The 19,594-nt window shown below is 47.2% G+C and overlaps 1 protein-coding gene across 5 annotated transcripts; it reads left to right on the top strand.

Moving 5' to 3' along the window:
• Nucleotides 1-45: 45 nt before the first annotated feature.
• On the top strand, nt 46-17,740 carry MKS1 (MKS transition zone complex subunit 1). Of its 5 annotated transcripts, none has more exons than XM_060259413.1 (18): nt 46-198; nt 2,082-2,200; nt 3,365-3,432; nt 4,521-4,676; nt 5,165-5,262; nt 5,594-5,722; nt 7,371-7,475; nt 7,660-7,768; nt 8,261-8,317; nt 8,913-8,955; nt 9,530-9,592; nt 10,326-10,396; nt 11,544-11,613; nt 12,014-12,121; nt 13,299-13,432; nt 13,841-13,923; nt 15,568-15,665; nt 16,629-17,740. In XM_060259413.1, exons 1-18 carry the CDS (start codon nt 119-121, stop codon nt 16,715-16,717), a joined length of 1,680 nt encoding a protein of 559 aa, XP_060115396.1. In that variant the 5' UTR covers nt 46-118; the 3' UTR covers nt 16,718-17,740. The 5 variants fall into 5 exon arrangements, with proteins under 5 accessions (XP_060115396.1, XP_060115395.1, XP_060115394.1 ...); XM_060259412.1 differs by having other exon boundaries at nt 52-198; nt 13,838-13,923; XM_060259411.1 differs by having other exon boundaries at nt 52-198; nt 4,500-4,676.
• Nucleotides 17,741-19,594: the final 1,854 nt, after the last annotated feature.

Raw genomic sequence — 19,594 nt, 5'->3', positions numbered from 1 at the left:
CCTTGAAGGCAAAGAGGCGAGGCTTATGGGTCACGAGACAGAGCGCCATCTCTCGTGTCCATGGAAACGTGGCCTATCTCAGACGCCGCGCTCGTCGTAGGCTCTCCCCAACTACACAATGGCGCACCCCGGCTGGAATGAAGACACGGGTGGGGCGGTCTATCGTTCTCGGGATCCCATCTGCAACCTCCGGATCAGGTCAGAGCATTTCCTGACCCATCGGTGTTTTCTCATGTTTCTCTCGACGCCATCAGCTCCTTCTCTCCCCTCTCCCCCTTTTTATCATTCAGTTCGTGGCTGCTTACTTATTTGTTCAATTTATTGTCATTACTTATTCGTTCAGTTCAATGTCATTTCATTTCTTTGATTTCACTGCAATAGAACTATCTCGAGGAGTTTTGCGGGGAGGAAGAAACAAGCACGGGGGAAATCCCTAGATTTGCATTACGGTAACAAAGAAGCTGCTTCCTTTAAAAAAAAAAAATCTCCACGAATTCTACTTGTCTTTCTAAATTTTGCAAGCAAAAACAAAGAGCAGTCTGGAAAGATCCTGATTTTCACACTAAGGCTCCCCCAGTACACACTATTCTACATCACTGAAGAGTTCAGTCCCTAGCCAAGGATCTGCTCATTCTTCAGGTTAATGAAACGTTATTAACCGAAGGAGAGGTGATCAACAGTTGAAAATATGCCTCAGCGGCTGTAGAATGTAGAAATGCTCGATGTGTGTTGTATGTAGTAGCTCTGTGTGTGTCGTACAATGAATGTAGGTACATCTTGCATGTGTGTGTATTATGTGTAAGACTGAGCCAATGTGCATTCACTTTGCAACCAAAACTGGGGACCAGCATCTGGATAAATGTGGAGTTGAAGTGACATTAAGCTGTTCATGCACTGAACATAACATGATGATTACTCAGTTAATGTGTAAAGAAAAAAAAAGGTACATTCTACACAGATTATATGTGTGTTCACTTTGATTTATGAGCAATGTGCTAGGGTCAACATGTGTTCATGTGCATCCCTCCCAGAGATTCATTGGGGGTGGCAGGCAATTTGAATTGGAGCTGCTGTGAGGAGAAAGGGAGTCATCCTGCCCCTGTGCTGTTTTCCAACCTGAAACAGTAGCCTCAGAGTGTCACTGTTTGCCTGTTGGAGAAATTTACGTGAACCTGCATAGGTTCCTTCAAGGGGGCAAATAACTATGATCGATACATACAAATCAAATGACAGTTAGATTGCTTTGTAGTGTGTGAACCTGACTGATGTATATCTTCAACTTAGAACCAAACTCTCATAAAGGTCTCCGGCTTACGCTTAGTTAAACTAACTGATGGATTCGTTTTTTTCAAGAACAGTATTAGCAAAAACTTTTTTACAGTTTGTTCAACAGTAGAATTGGCTACCTAGGGAGGCCCATTGCTCTCCGCACTGCCTCACTGGCAGTTTTTAAGCAGTGGCCAAGCAACGTGTGCCATAAAATGTAATGCCAGGTACAGGAGATACAGACTTTATAAAGGACACAGACAAACCCAATTAATGATATTATATTTAATCAAAATACAAATGTGCCTGAAACATTAACATTCTTCCAGTATTTCCTTAAAGTATCTCCCTGATACCCACCCTCCCGCGTCCAACGCCCATTATTCATTAGCACCAGGACAATATACAGGGACATAATTGAAGATATTGGATTTATATCCCGCCCTATACTCTGAATCTCAGAGCGGTCACAGTCTCCTTTACCTTCCCCCATACACACAACAGATACCCTGTAAGGTAGGTGGGGCTGAGAGGACAACTCTTGTGAAAGCTATGGCTGAACCAAGGCCATTCCAGCAGGTTCAAGTGGAGGAGTGGGGAATCAAACCAGGTTCTCCCAGTTAAGAGTCCGCGCACTTAACCACCACACCAAACTGGCTCTCACAGCATCTGTCATCTGGCAGTAAAGGTAATGACCAGTTGCTCACAGGCCAGATAAGAGCCCTGAAGGGCTAGTTCTATCCTGCGGACCATATATCTGACACTCCTGATCTAGCTATTCCAGCAGTTCTACTTTCTTTGTTTCTCTCCTACAGGGTTTGCCTCCAGCGGGTGACTTCCACCAGCCTCCTGCTGCAGCAGCTTCACCAGCCTTCCTGCCAGCCAGGCCAGCAGCTCATCAGCTTGGCCACTCTTGGCTCTCACAACACAGCAAGTGAGTTCTTGGCTGCTTCCTTAGTTTACTTCTTTAAAATGATACCATCCAGAGTGATCAGCACTGCAGCAATGGAAAGACCTCACCTTGTAGTACTTCAGGAGATCCTGATGGATGCAGGGTTCTCCGGACTGGTTCTGCTTGGAACCAATATCTCTGCCTTTCCCTCCACAAAGTTAGCTAATGGATAGGCACTGCTTAATTCAAGGGCAAGCCTGTCAAAGGGCATCTACCTACAGGCAGTCCAGAAATATCTGGGCAGTCTAAAAGTTCTGTATCCTTGAGAGGTCAAAGCAGGCCACAAAATATCTCTGGTCAGCAGCTACTTTTGCTAAAGAGGTATTTGGCCAAGGTGATAGCCAGCCAGATGGGTGCAGGCAAAGCTCGCCCAGTGCAGCATGGAAACATGGCAAGCATCTTGAGGCATCTCTTGAGGAAGGCAGTTCAGCCAAGCCAGCCATTTACTGGCAGTATAGCCAGAGTAGCACGGGGAGAGTGCTGCTTGGATAGCATTCAGCTGAACCCTGATCATTGTATGGCACGGGTAGGGGGAGGTTTTTGACGCAGTTTTGCACTTTTTGCAGTTCTGTGCATGAAATAAATAAGGTGCCAAAAAGTTGTTCTGGCCAATCTCATTTCCTAAATTTTAAAATTTTAAAAAAGGTCCATGTGCCAGCCAGTAGAAAAGAAAAGGGGGAGAAAAGCTTCCCCATTGCTACAAAAACAATTACCCCATCTATGTCTTTGTTACTGTTCAGTTGAGGACAGAGAAGCGGTACCCATTACTGGGTCCCAGCACAATTAGTTGCTCTCTCTTCCTGTATATTCACAAACAGGCTCTTGCTGTGCTCATTGGGGTTTAGCATCAAGAATGGGTGGTCTTGCCCAGTGTCTGAATCTCCTGTGGCCAGAAGTTAACTAGGACCAAGGTGCTCCAGCTATCAAGGGGGTCTTGTTAAGAAGTCATGGGAAGATGCCACCAGGGGCATGAGATCCTGCCTGGTTCCTTCATCCTTGGGGCTTGCCTTTGATTCCCTTCCTTCTCCACCTCTTCATATAATTACAGACAAGCTGAGGAAGGACAGTGGTCTGGAAGGTTGATGGGCTGATGAGACTGTTGCATATAGATCTGTGGGAAATGTTGCCTGTCTGCATGTATTCCAGGTGGGTACCGTCCGAATGAGGAAGAAGAGGAGGCCGTGATTGGCTGGCAAGAGAAACTCTTTAGCCAGGTGAGTTGACAGCAATGCCTTCCTCATGAATAAGTGCTTTCCAGAGCACCTCAGGAATCTTTTTTCCAATTATCCTCAAGATAATCCTGTGATATAGATCAGACTGAGTAACTAGCCTATGAGTTTCCCGTTGTAATGATCACTTGAACCTCAGTCTCCACCCAAATTCAGCACACGAGCCACTCTTCCACACTGGCCTCTGCACAGCACCATTCCTGCACAATTAGGGCATGTTATCATATGCAGGCTAAGTTCCCATATGTAAGCTTCATTCTGCAAGCACTTCTGTGATGGAAAACAATAGGCTGATCCATCCATCCCTATCTAGCAGGGCTGCCTTTATTTTGGAACTGGCGGGTATTAAAACACCCAAGCTGAATGATGACTGATCCTTCCTAGGAAGGAATCACTTCCTACTATAGATCCATAGTCCCAGTACTAGAGGGGTCGTTGTTCTCTTCAGTTATCAATTGAGGCTGCCACTACTTAGTTCTGGGTCATAGCACCATTCCACTGAACAGGGAATTTCTGATCCCTGAGCTTGTGGTATGGTCTCTTTATAAATCCTGTTCTGCCTCTCTGTTCTTCCTGATGTTCCTGGTTCCCTTTGCCATTTCCCTTGGCGCAAGGGACTGTGGAGAGTTTTCCAGCCCCATCCATACCAAACTGGAGATTTCCTGGTGCACTTTGCCGATAGTTGCCAACTGCAGATGTCATGAGCTGCATGCCCCATTTGACGCTTGTTCTCTCCACCCTGTGTAACCAGGCACCTCTCCACCTTTCTCCATTTGGATGCTTTGCAATTCCACATCCTTCAGGAGAAAACATGAATGCGCAGAGATCAAAAAGTGATTTAACATCCCTCCCCTTTCAAGCGTGGTTTAAATTACACAGCTAAAATTTACTGGAAAGGAAGCTGCTTGCTGAAAACAGCCTCCTCTCTGAGCTGTTGTTTTTCTGTTATGTAATTTTAGCTCAGTCTCTTCCATTTATCTTTGATCAGTCTGGCCCTTGTTGAAGTTTAGGATTATTCCAGCTCTGCTCTCAGCATTCTTTGCTACATCCAGGGTGTTCTGTCCTGTGTTCAGTTTGAGGTGGATCTATACCAGAATGAGTCTGCTTGCCAGAGCCCACTGGACCGGCAGTACCACCAGGACATCCTGAAGCTGGAGAGGTCTGGGGGACGGAAGAACTGCCGGATCTTCACATACACAGATCATGACCGCTTCACCAACATGGAGGAGGTGCCTGAGGGGAACTCCACTGACTGCCTTTGCTGAATCTGGGTGGGGGGAGGATGGTAAGGAACTGCCCACTTCAGGCAGGTGAGGAGCAGTGGGACAGGGAACTAATTGAAAACTGACTTCTCTAAGGCTGAATGCTGTGAACACATTTTAATATCTGACATGTATGTAGCAGGGGCATGTATTGGGCCACTATTCCCATTTTCCAGATGGAGCAAGAAAGGTTAAAGCTATTGGAAAGGCAATGGCTGAGTTTGGGGGAACATACTCGAAAGAGGCTCGGGTGAATATTGCAGGTTGGGTAGGATGAGGCAAGGAAAGCACACACACACATGGCCATGGTAACTTCATCATTTCCCCAGGAGCTTATTGATGGCTGGAGGATCTCCTGGAGGTCTCACTGTGGAGGACAGTTTAGAGATCAGCATGGGGTCTGTTTTACCTGCACACGTGCAGGTAAACTAACATCCCATCTCCCTATGTTTCAGCACTGCAAGCAGATGACCACATCTGCCCAGGAAGCACCTTCGTACTTGGCAGAGAGGATGGCCAACGTGAGAAGAAGAAGGCAGGAGCGCAAGCCAATGTGAGCAGAATGGTTAAGAATGCTTTTGTCAATTTATGACTCCTTTGGTTTTGGGTTCACCATGGGGGGTATCTATCCATCCATCCATCCATCCATCTATCTATCTATCTATCTATCTATCTATCTATCTATCTATCTATCTATCTATCTATCTATCTATCTATCTATCTATCTATCTATCTATCTATCTATCTATCTATCTATCTATCTATCTATCTATCTATCTATCTATCTATCCATCCATCCACCCACCCACCCACCCACCCACCCACCCACCCACCATCTAACAACTTGCACTTCCTGCTGAATTGTAATCAATGCTCCCCTGCAGGGAAGGCAGCGCTTTCAAATCCCGCATTATCACCTGGGAGCCCTCAGAAGAGTTCATCAAGAACAACCATGTTATCAACACCCCCGTGCAGACCATGTACATAATGGCAGACCTGGGACCCCAGGACAAGTAAGTTGGTGCTCCAAAAAACCTGCTGCTAGATAGAAGCTCTCTTTTGCATGTTCATGTGCCCTGCTCTCCCTTCCACGTTTGGAGGTTGGTCAAAGTCCACTGTTCCCATCAGTGTAGATCAAAAACTGACCACTGAGCTTGACCAGTACAATAATTTGGCTTCTGTTTCTGAAACTTGGTAGCTCCTGTGGTTTTGTAGGTGTGAGCTCAATCCAGCATTTGGGGAATCTGTCCCTTGCACAAGGACCTGTCAAGGGAGGAGGGAAGCCGGAGCCAGGTGGGTGAAGCAAGTCTGTCCTGTCCTGATGGTTTTACCTAGTCCTTACTAAAATAGCACTGTCATGTCTAATAAACATAATTAGACCAAGTTCAAGAGGAAAGGTTGAAAGAGCTCAGTATGTTTAGCCTGAAGAGGAGATGACTGAGAGGTGATATCATCACCCACGAATTTGAAGGGTTGTCATAGAGGATGGTGCAGAGCTGCTTTCTGTTGCCCCAGAAGGTTGGACCAGAACCAACAGGTTGAATTTAAATCAAAACAGCTTTTGGCTAAACATATGAAAGAATTTCTTGACAGTGGAACAGGCTTCCTTGGGAGGCGGTGGGTTGTCCTTCTTTAGAGGTATTCAAAGGCTGGATGGCCATCTAGCAGCAGTTCTGATTCTGTGAACTTAGGCAGAGCATGAGAGGGATTGCAGGAAGAAGTGCTTAATTCTCGTGGCCCTTTCTTATAAGGCCGGAGAAATACTGATTGCCACTTTGGGATCAGGAGGCAATTTTACTCCAGGCCAGTTTGGCCAGGGATCCTGGATGTTTTTTGTCATCTTCTGGGCAAGAAAAAGGGGTCACTGGGATGTGTGTGGGGAGGAGGTATCTGTGAAGTTCCTGCATTCTGCAGGGGGTTGGACTCGATGACCCTGGAGGTCTCTTCCAACTCTATGGTTCTTTTATATATATATTTGCTTTTATATATATATATTTGCTGAGTGAGCAAATATATATATTTGCTTTTATATATATATTTGCTGAGTGACAGCTTGAGATCCGTGGAAACAGCAAGTATGAAGTTTAGAGGCCATATCCCAATGCTTTATCAAAAACAGGGTGATCTAGCTCCTTCTCCCATTCATTCCTGAGACTCTGGATATCATATTTGTTCATCAACATCAAATATATATATACAAATACTGTAGGTTTCATTTTCTGCATTGATTCAATGGGCGCTTCCAAGAGTAAAGGCAATTCTAAACTTAGTGCTTCAGGGCCATATCTAGATACCAACAGATGTTGCAGTTGTAAATCCTGCCATTCAGGAGAGGTTGACAAATCATATCGAGACATAAGCTGAGAAAATGATCAAAACTCATCGTCATAGTCTATTAATCAGGTGACCAGGATGTATCCCAGAAAGGTTTCCAGCCAAGGAGGACCTGAGAGATCTCCCCAGACTGGGAAGATGAGAAGACTCTCCTACTTCCTGGGACAGCCTTTGCTGGCTGAGGTGTCTTTGCCACCAGAGGCCCTGGGTTTGGGTCCCAAGTTTCATAAGAAAGGATCCCTGTGGGTCACACTCCACAGAGTGCCCTGTGCTGCTCCTTGGACCTTTTGGGAGACCAGGCCCACGTTCATACCGATATTCCCACAGACTCAGCTGCGGCGACTGCGAGCACGTCCTTTGCACAATCAGGGTGGACAGCAATGGAGTCATCACAATCAAGCCAGATTTCACAGGCGCAAAAGGGGCTTACCGGTGAGTAGAGGGAGCCCTGAATCCCAATCCAGTTAGTCTTTGGGATGGGTGGGGATCGAGACAGTTTGCAGGTGCTAAAGAGCCCAGTTGCTGCCCTCCTCCAAAGAGGAGAGGGAGGAGGCTACTCCTGGCCCTTTTGCCTCATCGTTCTCAGATGCTTACATTTGGCATTTGGACTGTGAAGGATTGAGCTGGAAGGTGAAAAGCGGGAGCTGTGGAAGTACACTCTGGAGAATGCCTCAGCTGTAGTGCAGCGGGAGGAAGAGGAGCGAGAGCAGCGCGTCTTCAAGGACGTAAGGGTCACCTTCCATTGCTTGTGAGTGTGTAGATGGAGTTCAGGGTGCAAGTAAGCTGCCGTTGCAACCTAGGTATTGTGAAGGAGAAGACAGGGTCAGGCTGCCTTGTCAGGTGTCAGAGACGCATCAAAACTTTGGTGAAGATGGAGCTTCAGGCAGCATGATTGTTCCTGTGCTGTGGAACCACGTTTTTGCCTCTGGAGTTACCAATGAGCACTTCCTCAAGAGGCAGCCACCCTCCACTTCCTTTTTCACTAGCCATATATGTCCTCACCACCCCTGATCTGATGACCAACCCTATGATCTGCCCAAAATCTAGCCAGAAAGAGAGTGTCCCAGAATAATCATTTTGCTCTGCAGATATCTGGCTGCTCTTGTAGCTGTCCCAGAGAAAAAGTGTGTGAATGGAGGGGACATCTGAGATGTTTGGATTTCTGTGTCTTCAGATGCTTTCTGGAGCTACTCCTTACTTTGCTCTTTTTTCTCTAGTTGTACAGTCGACACAAGGAGTATCTCCAAGGACTCGTTGGCTCTGACTTTGAGATGGTATGTAACTTGTGTGCGTTTGTATGTACAGGAGCTAGCTGTTTCCTGGATGAGGGCAGAGGTCATTAGCTGGCACCCCCTGCCACTGCTGCCAGGCCCAAAAGCTGGTTCGGTTCCCAGTGGAGAGCATCACATTGGCCAGCTGAATTTGGTGCTGTGCGTGTGTCACTGTGGAAAGCCATCTTGAGAACGAGATGCCTCTGTGTTGCGCAAATCAATGGAATCTATGCCATTTGTTCAGAGAACAAGAGCAGGCAAGAAGGGGCTGTACGGTGTGAGGAAGGACTGTTTTTCTATCAGAATGTGGTAAATTATAAATGAACAGTGGGATGGCACCAGAGCTCAAAAGGTTAAACCTCAAAATATGCTGCACAACCAAAATTAAGGGATGGCAAATCCAAGCATCCAGACCCCGTGGATGAGTCTTCCATGCAGGTCACAAGCAGGGGATGCGTGTACCACTTTATGGAAAGATTCTGACGGTAGGTGAGGGCTGCCCTTTGCACATGAGAAGTGTCCGGGGCATGCCTTTACAAGAAAAGGTCTTTCTGTTCTGGGGGAGCCATCTCTGACGTCTCTCTGTCCACTCTTACAGACTCTTCCTGGGTCTCTGCGACTCTTCATTAACGGTGAAATTGGTAAGAGGCTCTTTGAAGTTCTATCCTGCTGCCTCCTTCCTGCTTCTCTCCCCACACGCACACTGTTAGAGAAGTCCCAGGGATGTTAAAGTGCTCTCTCAACTGGACCAAGTGTGTTGGTGGGCTGCTCCTGTGGATTGGACTGAGAGTGGAGGAAGCTTGAGGCCAGAAATGCGGGACGCTCTGACTAGAGCAAGTGTAGGAGCTTAAGGCATGGGCTCCTCCATTCCATCTCCTGTCCCTTGTAGCTCTCCCTAGGGGGCACTCTCTTAAATTGGCCTTCTTTTGCTCCTGGTCTGACCTTATCCCCCTTTAAATGGGGCTCATTGTGACTGCTTGAGTGTGTATATGTGAAGGCCGCAGCATCTAGGCTGAGAGAAAACTATTGCCCACAAGTGATTCTGAGCTCTTTTTCCAAAGAGGGGCACATGCAGTTAACTTTTCAGCATGCTCAGTGGTGGTCTGACCTGGTGGGAGTGAGTAGGGGTGGGCTTTGGTTAAGAGCTAGGTCTCTGCACTTCCTGCCAGGGGAGGCTAGAGTGGATGCAATCTATTGCCCGCCTCTTTCTCTCAGTTTCAGCCCAGGGCTACGAGTACGACAATCTCTACGTCCACTTTTTCCTGGAGCTGCCCAGCCGTGAGTAAACAAAAACTGGAGTTCTGGGGAGGCCAGGTGAAAGTGGCATGCTGCATACCACAAAGAGATGTTCCTCAGCAAATGTTCAGGGGATCTTTGGGGTACTTTGTGGTGTGCTGTTGTGTTGCTGCTGAAGCCACCTTGTCAAATCGCAGCGGTAAATCATGCCTACTTGTGCCAGCAGAGCTGTTCTTAGCTTAGGTGACCTGTGCAAATGCTTCCTTCTACTTGTTTCTGGGTTCTGGCTTTGTGTTTGGAGGCACTGTTTACCTGGTGTCACATCCTCTCCAAGATCTGGCCTTGGGGTGGAGGCTGCCTGGGAGCAATGCCAATATGATCACCCCAGTTGGAGTTGATGTTACAAATGCTACATATAACACACTTCCACAATTCACCCAGCTTCTGCAGCTGCTTCCATTGTCTATCTGTTGGTGCACATCAACTGGGATGTGGTCTGGGGATGAGGTTAATATGCCATTTACTTTTTATTGACCAACATGGCACTACTCACCCTTCTGATTGTCAGAGGCTCCATATCATTAGAGAATGAAATACTTTGTTCAGTGGGAGTGGGCTGCCTGTATTGGCTCCCATTTAGAGCTTCCTGACAGTGCCAACCACTCAGCATACAGCTAGAGGGGCTATAGGGATCCTCCCTGTTCTAGCTCAGCATCAACTCCTACTTCCTGTTCCTTTTCCTTGCAAAGCTAACTCTTTTGCTCCTCTCTTGTAGGCTGGTCATGCCCTCCATCCCAACAGCTGTCTGGAGTGACACAGACCTGTGCCACCAAGGTTGTGGGCAAGGTAAGGGGCACATACATCTGTTCTGAGTCTCCTGTCTTCCACCTACATTTTCCATGGGAACTGGAACAAATATTTACAGTTCTTAGTCCCACCAGATGCTTGAAACGGACCTGGAATAATATTTCCAGTTATTTAATGGCCACCAATATGACTGAAAGGTTTTTTAAAAAAAATACAGTGTTGATGGCACTTAACACCATACACATTGAAAATTATTTGTAAATCTTGATTACGATTGATAGTTACCAGTGCAGTGGTGGTGAAAAAGGATTTGCACGGTGGTTTTATTCTGTATTGAACAAAATTACAGGATATGAAGTCGCTGAAGATCTTTCATTGTGTCTAAAAAGGGAAGTTAAATGAACCTACTTAGAGACAATAGTAATCTTATTGCAGTCGAGGTGGTTGTGGCCAGTGGTTGGGAGAAGTCCGTTCCACTTCAAATCTTAGAGCAGCTTTATTTCACTAGTCTACCAATGAAATAAATATGATTAAAATATAAATACTTACCTCTGCAAGTTCAAAGCAGCTTACAACCAATGGTTGAGCACAGAAATAAGCAACTGGAGGAAAAGACCAAATGCGTTGAAAACAATTAACAATAATTATGAACAGATCAGCCAAGGAAGGATTTTTTTGGGGAAATAAAGTAGAGGGTTGCCTTTAGATGCCATGGTAAGTATCTGCTGGTGGACCTCACTGTTATCAGTTGGGGCAGGGCTGCGGCTCAGTGCTGGAGCTCCTCATTCGCAAGGCAGAAGAAGAAGAAGAAGATATTGGATTTATATCCCGCCCTCCACTCCGAAGGGTCTCAGAGCGGCTCACAATCTCCTTTACCTTCCTCCCCAACAACAGACACCCTGTGAGGTGGGTGGGGCTGGAGAGGGCTCTCACAGAGGCTGCCCTTTCAAGGACAACCTCTGCCAGAGCTATGGCTGGCCCAAGGCCATGCTAGCAGGTGCAAGTGGAGGAGTGGGGAATCAAACCCGGCCCTCCCAGACAAGAGCCCGCACACTCAACCACCTCACCAAACCGGCTCTCCCTGGAATTGGGAGAAGGCTCCTGCTCCCAATACCAGGGCAGACACCAGGTCACTCTGCTTCTCCCTGCCCTGTTTGGAAGCTGACTTTGGCTCTTTCACTCTCAGGACAGGGTGGCCTTTTTCTGCTTCCCTTTCACTCTGGAGGTGTTCTTTACCCAAGAGGATGAGTTGGAAGGTGAGTGATCGGCGATTGCACCCTACTGTGTGCACAGATGAGGGGGGCTGCGGTGGGGGGATGAGGCAGCTGAGTCAGGCAACAGACTGTGGACATCAGCATGAGAGATGGATGGCTCTGAGGCACAGGGTCCAGTCCCTTGGGACGCCCTACACGGTCCCATTGAATGAGCAGGAGGTGGTCATGCACAGCTCTCGTTTATTCCAGTGAGGAGAACGCAAGAGAATTTCCAGAGGAGAGGAGGCTGTCATTTAGGGTTTTCACCTCCATCACCAAAAATCTTCAGGCCAGTGTGATGGAGGGCCACATCCCAGCATCACGCTCCATGAATCTGTTTTCATCAAAGGGGTGTCCTGCGTGATAAAAGGCCCTGATTCCCATGCCTTCCTCTTTCTGGCAGGCTCTCTCCCCCAGTGGCCTGTGCTCTACTTCGAGGTCCTCTCCTTGGATTTCTGGCAGAGGTATCGCATCGAAGGCTACGGGTTTGTGATGCTGCCAGCAACACCAGGTAAAAAGCTGGGCTGTGCCTCTGTGGCACATTCACAGCCTGGGATTGGGTCCCTCAACTTGCATTGCCTCCGCTTTATATGCTGCAACATGTTTGAGATTAAAAACGCTCTCTTGGGGTCAAGACAGAGATGGATAGAGTTATGGTAGATACCTTTTAAAGCAGATTTTGACAGGTCCTCTTTCTGCTATGATTTGTGAGGCTATTTCCATCCCCCACCCCCACCCGCATCCCCACCCCACACACATTCATTCTATTTTTATCCCATCCTTTATGCAAGGAGCTCTGAGCTGTATACACAGTTCTCTCCCTTGCTCCTTGCAACGACCCTATGAAATAGGTTGAGTGAGCAAGTGGGACAGGCCCCAAGTCAGCCTGTGAGCTTCATGGCTGAGCCACAATTTGAACCCAGCCTTCCCCAGTCCAGCCGGGCACTGCTGTCTACGCCATGTTGATTCTCACCGGTTCTATTCCCATGGCTCTGCAAGCCCCCAGAGAATCCTGCAGCTGGGGACAGAAGTTAGCACTTGCAGAATTGCATCCAGCAGAGTCTCCTGGGATAACTCACCAGTCTGAAATGTTGCCACCTCCTTTTTTCTTTCGCTGGCTGTACTCCTGTCTGATGGTGGAAGCTTAGCCAGGACACTTTTGCTCACATGAGGGACAAAGTTTACTGACTGAGGTTCTGGGCACAGGAACAGGGCTAGTAAAAAGTTTTTTTAAAAAGCTCTGGTGGCCACTCCTACTTCCAGCACTGAGAGAATTGAGCCTGGGCTGTGGAAAACTCACAGTGCCTTTCCTGTTCAGCTCCAAAGCCCTTTGGGGTAGCACTTTCACCCTTCCTGATCTACCTCCCAGGGTTTTTGAGAGGCAAAAATGAGAGTGTACTATCCTCTGAACTCCTTGAAAGAAGGGCAGCATATATAAACAAATTGGAGTCTTCAGTTTGTCAACCTGAACGTCTTTGGCTTTCCTTTGGTCACAGCATGTGAATTGGCTCCATTGCATAAGTTGCCTGTTCTTGTTTGTTCCTCAGGCATCTTCTAGTGATGCTTTTTGTGCCCTATTGGGCAGCAGATAGGTGCAGGGATGAGGATGGGGTGCTAAGCAGCATCTGGTCTTGGCTGTGTCAGACAGGCAGCTGAACTCGGTGGTCTCTTCTGTATCTGTGGCTTAGGGGTTCATACCTTGACTGTTTCCACGTGGCGTCCAGTGGAACTGGGCACTGTCTCAGAACTGCGGAGGTTTTTCATTGGGGGATCTCCAGAACTTGAAGACTTGACCTACACCAGGGTGCCCAGCACCTTCCAGGTGAGTCAATGCAAATGTGGAGTGATGGGGGTCTCTAGGAGAGCCAGTTTGGTGTAGTGGTTAAGTGCATGGACTCTTATCTGGGAGAACCGGGTTGGATTCCCCACTCCTCCACTTGCAGCTGCTGGAATGGCCTTGGGTCAGCCATAGCTCTTGCAAGAGTTGTCCTTGAAAGGGCAGCTGCTGTGAGAGCCCTTTCAAGGACAACTCCTGCTCTGAGTCTCTGATTCAGAGAGAAGGGTAGGGTATAAATCTGCAGTTCTTCTTCTTTCTCTCCCTCTGCCCCATATATATACTCGGAGGTTTGGCTTGCAGGATGTCCCAGGAAGAACTTGGGCAAGCTGTAGGGGAAGAGTGGGCAGGAGAGGGAATGTTCTGAGGGTTGCTGTAATGCTGCTCTTCCAGCAGGGTGACCGTCTGAGCCGATTTGGCTTCCGCACAGAGACAACAGGCAGCGTCATTTTCAGGCTGAACTGCCTGCAGCAGTCCAAGTAAGTGATGACCTCAGCCAGAGAGGGAAGAAGTCAGGCCACTCTCAGGTGGGGTGACAGGGGAGCCCACGTCTTCTCTGGGTTCACGTTCAAGGAGATTTGGGTGGGGGGAATGTCTGAACGTCAGTTACATTTACTTGACTTTCAAGAGCGAGCTTGGTTTATTTTGTGTTCCATGTTTCCCTTGTGACTAAGTCAGCTTACTGTTCCAATTTTTAAAACATACTAAGTACAATAAACATCCCCCCTAGAAGGTGCCTGCAGCCCATGCCAAATCCTAGTGAACAAAATGGTCTGACAACACCTCCATGATGATGTCTAAAGATGGTGCCCCTCACTTCCTTAGGGAAACCACAGCTACTCTAGTTGGTTCCTCATTACCCCAGTTTGGTCCAAGTTTGTCATGGCTTGGGAGTTTAACAGGGCCAGCCCTGGTTAGTAGTTGGAATGGGAGACCACCAAAGAAGTCCAGGGTTGCTAGGCAGAGGCAGGCAATGGCAAACCACCTCTGTTTGTCTCTTGCCTTGAAAACCTGCTTGCCTTGGCTGCAACTGGATGGCATAGCCTTCTTCTCGTTGATGCCAGGCAAAATCCCTTAAGTGAAAGAACAACCAGTATGTGAAAATCTGTAGTTGTGCCTGGAGGGATGCAGGATTATATCATTTGAGATTCCGGTTTTAGAACTTCTTCTGACCTATTGTTAGTATAAATGTTAGATTAATAAGGCACTCTTTGTAAGTTCTTTTTGTTTGTTTATGAAGTCACACAGGTCTACAGTGCATTTGCAGAGCAACATACCCCTGCCAAACTGCAGTAATGAGGAATCTACTAGAGTAGCTGTGGCTTCCCTAAGGAAGTGAGGGGCAGCATCTTTAGATGTCACGGAGCTGCTGTCAGACCCCTGCCCCCCACCCCTGCATCCCAGTACTGAGCTGGAGATGCTATGAGGGAAGGGATGTGACCAGCAGGAGGATTGGTGCCTGTGGAGCTTTGCTAAGCAGTTGCCAGGCTGGACTCCTTATTCCAGCAGCCATTGTGGGATTGCAACAGTTTTGACCTGAGATCCTGTAATGGGTGATCCTGCCAGGGATCAGACTTGGGATCTCCAGCAAAGCAGGTGCTCTGCCACTGAGCCATGCCCCTCCCCTTATTCAACTCAGTTCCCAGAAGACAAGATAAGAAGCACCTGGCAAAGAGACACTGGTGTTTCCCACCATAGAATGCTTTAGATGCCTCGGTCCTCCTCTACATAGCCCTCAGCCCCCACTCCTGTTGGGTAGACGTGATGGCTGAAGATCTCATACATGAATCAGCATGTGTGTGCTATACAGAAGGAAGGTGCACGGAGTTCCACAGTGCTTATCCCATTGCAAGCCCATCCATTGGCAACCTAAGGTGTCAGATCATAAGAAGGGTTGTGCTGAATCAGACCGAAAATTTGTCTGGTCCAGCATTTGTTTCCCTAACAAAAGCTCCACATACCGGGCATGAGACTCTGTTTGTCTTCATCATCTGGTACACCGCCTCTGCACACAGAGTCTTCATTTCATGGCTAGTATTTTCCTGTCCGTGAATCGGTCTTGTATTGTGGAAAGCATTGAAGTTCCAGCTTTAAACTCTGACCTGGGATTTCTCTCTTGGTAGGGCTTTCCTGGAGTCCAGCTCTATGAAGAAGCGCATGCAAAGTGTCCTGGACCGGCTAGGCGGCTTCAGCCAGCAGGGCTCCCTCTATGGTGTCCTAGGTGAGATGTTTGCTGCTAAGGGATGCTTTGCACAAAAGACACCCTCCAGTTTCTCTGCCCAAAAAGTCCTAATGCCCAGTAGTTACTATTGGACTGGCAAGGAGACTGATGTTCAGAACCTGCTGAGCCATGAAGCTCAACTGTGTGACCTTCATCTCAGCCAAACCTACCTCACAGGGTTGTTATGAGGGCCAAATGGAAAGAAGAGAACAAGGCATGCCATCCTGAGCTCTGTGGAAGAAGAGCCGTGTGAAAAATGTCACGTCGATAATCGTGGATATCGTTATGAACCATTTATACCTCCCACCTAAGTGTGCATATGTTTGAACGTTAAGCTTTTTTAAAATAAAAAGTTAGGCAACATGTGACCATAAGACCACTCCCTTTTATCTGGTTTTCGACCCCTACTCTTTTGTTCTTCTGGTTAAAGCAATTGTATCTTTAAATGCTGTTAGATGTGGAAAAAACATTTGAAGAGAACTGTATATAAAGAGGAAGACTTTATATTGATATATTTTATATATTTCATATTATTGGTATATATTTGATACACACTTATTTTCTCTTTGAGATGTAGTCATTTGTGTTGGCAGAGGGAAGCTTGGGGTCATACTGAAAAAAGACCTGGGGCGGGGGTGCTTAGGAGGGGCTGAGTGAGATTTTCAGAGGTCAAAGAAGTAGCAAGGGTTTGGTGCTCCTTGTCTCCTTTGTTCCTTTCTACCTTGGCTAGCAGAAGCCCAAACAATTTGGAAATTAGATACAAATGTATTCAGATCGCTTATTCAGTTTGAATCTTTGATACTTATAGGAGTCTGGTTACTAAATGCAGGACGTGTAGAGCCCTAAGTGGAGGGTTGTTTCCAAGTTGGAGTGTTTTCCCATACCCTAAGTCTTGCGGGAGGGTGGGGAGTGACTCAGGCTGAATCTCTTGCTTGACCCCTGCAAAAATTTGCTTGGTTGCAGAGGCATTCCAGCGGGCTCGGCGACGGATGCAGCAAGCCCGAGAGAGTCTCCCCCAGGACTTGATCAGTACTTCCGCTGCCCAGCTGTGAATTCCACATGTGCCAGCCTTTTCACAGGTCCTCACAGATCTCAGACCCAGGTTGCAACAGACCTCTGTGTCTGGAGGGCACACTTGTCCACTGGCTACATGATGTGCTCCTTCCTTGTTGATGATCATGTGGAGGAGCCTGAGTGCAGAATGCATCCCAGAGAAACAACCAGTCTTTATCCAGGTCCTGACATGGCAAAAAGCAAGAATTCATTCTTCACAGAATGGACAAACTCCTCCTCCTGCTCCCCCTTCCCTCAGAGTGTGGCATCAGTCACCCCTCATTTGAAACTTTGACTGCACCTCTGATAAACCAAAGAATGAAATGCCTGTAAAGCACATGGATAGAGCTACATTCTGTGAATGAGCCTCAAAAAATCCAGAATTCCATCTGGGCCACAGTAAACATCAGGAAAGTGACTTCCAGCTTGCCAGCAGCTGCATCTCAAACCTACAGCTACCAAGAAGCCTGCTTGAGACCCTGGACCTTCTCACGTCTGGCAAGTGGGACCCTCACCAGCCTCTTCCTTGTTCTTCAGTCCCAGAGCACTTTTTTGTTGGACTTCAGACTTGAGTGCTTTTTGCTAGGCCTCCTCTCTTTTTTGTTCACCATCTTGACATCAAAGCCACCTTCTTCCTGAGGGGTGCTGGACATCCCTGATGTTCTGCCATGTCTGAGCTTCTCTTGGAGGTGGAATCAGGATGTTCATACGTGGACTAGCCTGTAGGCTGATTGCTTAGCCAAGGGACTGGGTTTAGTGTTTAGAAAAGAGGGCTTATGTTTTATATTTTGCATACTAGATGTCTTTTATTATTATTGTGAAGTGGACGAGTCTATAGCACAGGACAAGGAATACTTTAATATTTTCCCACTAAACGGATCTGCAGAAGAGTTTGTTCATAGTAAAATAATAGACTGAAATCGCAAGAAATCGCCACCCCCTGCATTCTCCTAATGCACCCCTTCCTGCCTGTAAGCAGAGTCCCTTCAGCCATTCCAAGTAAAATGGCTTTTTTAAAAAAAGAACGTTGTTAATGTATTATTTAATACCAAAGAAAACAATACACATGTTTGTACATAATCAGAAAATATTGTGTTCAATAAGCAAGGGTTCAAGTTTCCCCTTCAGGGCCACAGTTGACAGTCTCACAACAGTTATTGTCTTTCTTGATCTTCCATTAATGTGACTCCTCCACACTGGACTGGACTCAGGATCTCAGCACAGCCAAGAAAACAGTGCCGGACAAACTCACTACCCTGATGGTCTAGTTTAGGGGTCTGGAGCATTGGTGCTTTTGGCTCCCTGCAGTCTCTACAGCTTGCTCTTTGGGGATGTTCTGAGAAAAATTCTCTCTTTTTTCTGGGACCCATCACACATTCCTGTATCCACCTCATCTGAATGTTGCCCAGTGTTCAAGGAGGTGACTTAGTACTACTTGGTCAGGTTGTCTTCTGTTTCCAGTGATGTCACAGAGCATTCTAAGTGCCACTGTTCCATTGGCCAAGATTTCCCTGCTTTTATCTCCAGGGCACAGTGCTGCTGGCAAACTTCACCTCCTGCCTCTCTCTTCGATGATATCATCCTTGAGGCCTAATTGAGGTGAGGTCTCAACCAACAGGATTAGTAGCCCAAAGTGACCTTGTTGTCAGTTAACAGGGGACCCTGAACCCTTCTTGTTAGGGAACTCTGTACCTTGGGATGATGCTGATAATTGATTTGTGTGTTCGGATCATTCTCTAGATTCTGAAGCTAACCTGACATTTGGCAAAAGTCGGCAGGATTTTTTGTAAGCTGAGTTTTGCTGTTTTATTGAGAGAACTTAAGAAGAGCTCCTATGGGTCAGACAGTGGTCCATCTAGTCCACCATTCTGAGGGGTTTAGATAAAAATATGGAGCACAGGTCCATCAGTGGCTATTAGCCACAGTGTATGTGTGTATATAACATTTTTTGCCACTGTGTGACACAGAGTGTTGGACTTGATGGGCCGTTGGCCTGATCCAACATGGCTTCTCTTATGTTCTTATGTTTAAACATTTTCCCTGGAGGACCAACAAATAACACAGAAACTAAGGCCTCCCCTTGATGTTTCCTCCCAGCTCTAGATTTCAGAGGTTTACTACCTCTAAATATGGATATTTCCTTCACTCACCCATGGCTACTAACTGTTGATGGACTTCTCTGCCACACACCCCTGATGTAGCCGATCCTCCAAGAGCTTACAGGGCCTACTGTAAGCTACAGGAGGATTGGCTACATCAGGGGTGTGTGGCCTAATATTCAAAGGAGTTCCTGCTACAAAAAAAGCCATGGATACTTTCCAGTCCCATCATTAGCTTAAATCTTTGCCAAAATTGAGTCAAGGGAATAAACTTGATTTAATGTAAGGTTTCCCAAATGGGAATAGTTTGCTCTGATGGAGATAATTTGCCTGAGGTGCTTCAGCTCGAATCCCCCATAGCATGCCCAAGCAGGCCGTGTGCTGGTTCATGCAGGTGGTCGGGGACTAGCACCACTCTCAGCTCTGCTCTTAGCTTAGCTGAACAAGTGAGACCCTATTCTGGAGAGAAGATACTGGCCCTTTCCATAGACACCTCTGGTTGGCAGAGTACAGAGCCTATCGAGGATTGCTGGCAGCTTCCATCCTGGCGTATCTCTCGTGAAGGGCTTTTTTTTTTTGTAGCAGGAACTCCTTTACATATTAGGCTACACCCCCCCTGATGTAGCCAATCCTCCAAGAGCTTACAGGGCTCCGGGAGGATTGGCTACATCAGGGGTTTGTGACCTAATATGCAAAGAAGTTCCTGCTACAAAAACAAAGCCCTGCATCTCATGAGATCTCCATTGTGGTTAATGGTGCTGTCACAGACTCTGCATG

This window comes from Heteronotia binoei, chromosome 18 (assembly GCF_032191835.1).
Source record: "Heteronotia binoei isolate CCM8104 ecotype False Entrance Well chromosome 18, APGP_CSIRO_Hbin_v1, whole genome shotgun sequence".
Lineage (NCBI taxonomy): Eukaryota > Metazoa > Chordata > Lepidosauria > Squamata > Gekkonidae > Heteronotia > Heteronotia binoei.
This window is presented reverse-complemented; position numbering and strand designations above follow the sequence as displayed.

What these genes read in the sequence shown, in the direction of transcription:
- MKS1 (XM_060259410.1), top strand. Translation starts at nt 119, where the DNA reads ATGGCGCACCCCGGCTGGAATGAAGACACGGGTGGGGCGGTCTATCGT. An exon ending in TTTCCTGGAGCTGCCCAGCC is followed by an intron (nt 9,593 to 10,325) that starts GTGAGTAAACAA and finishes CCTCTCTTGTAG; the next exon opens with GCTGGTCATGCCCTCCATCC. An exon ending in AACTGCCTGCAGCAGTCCAA is followed by an intron (nt 13,924 to 15,567) that starts GTAAGTGATGAC and finishes CTCTCTTGGTAG; the next exon opens with GGCTTTCCTGGAGTCCAGCT.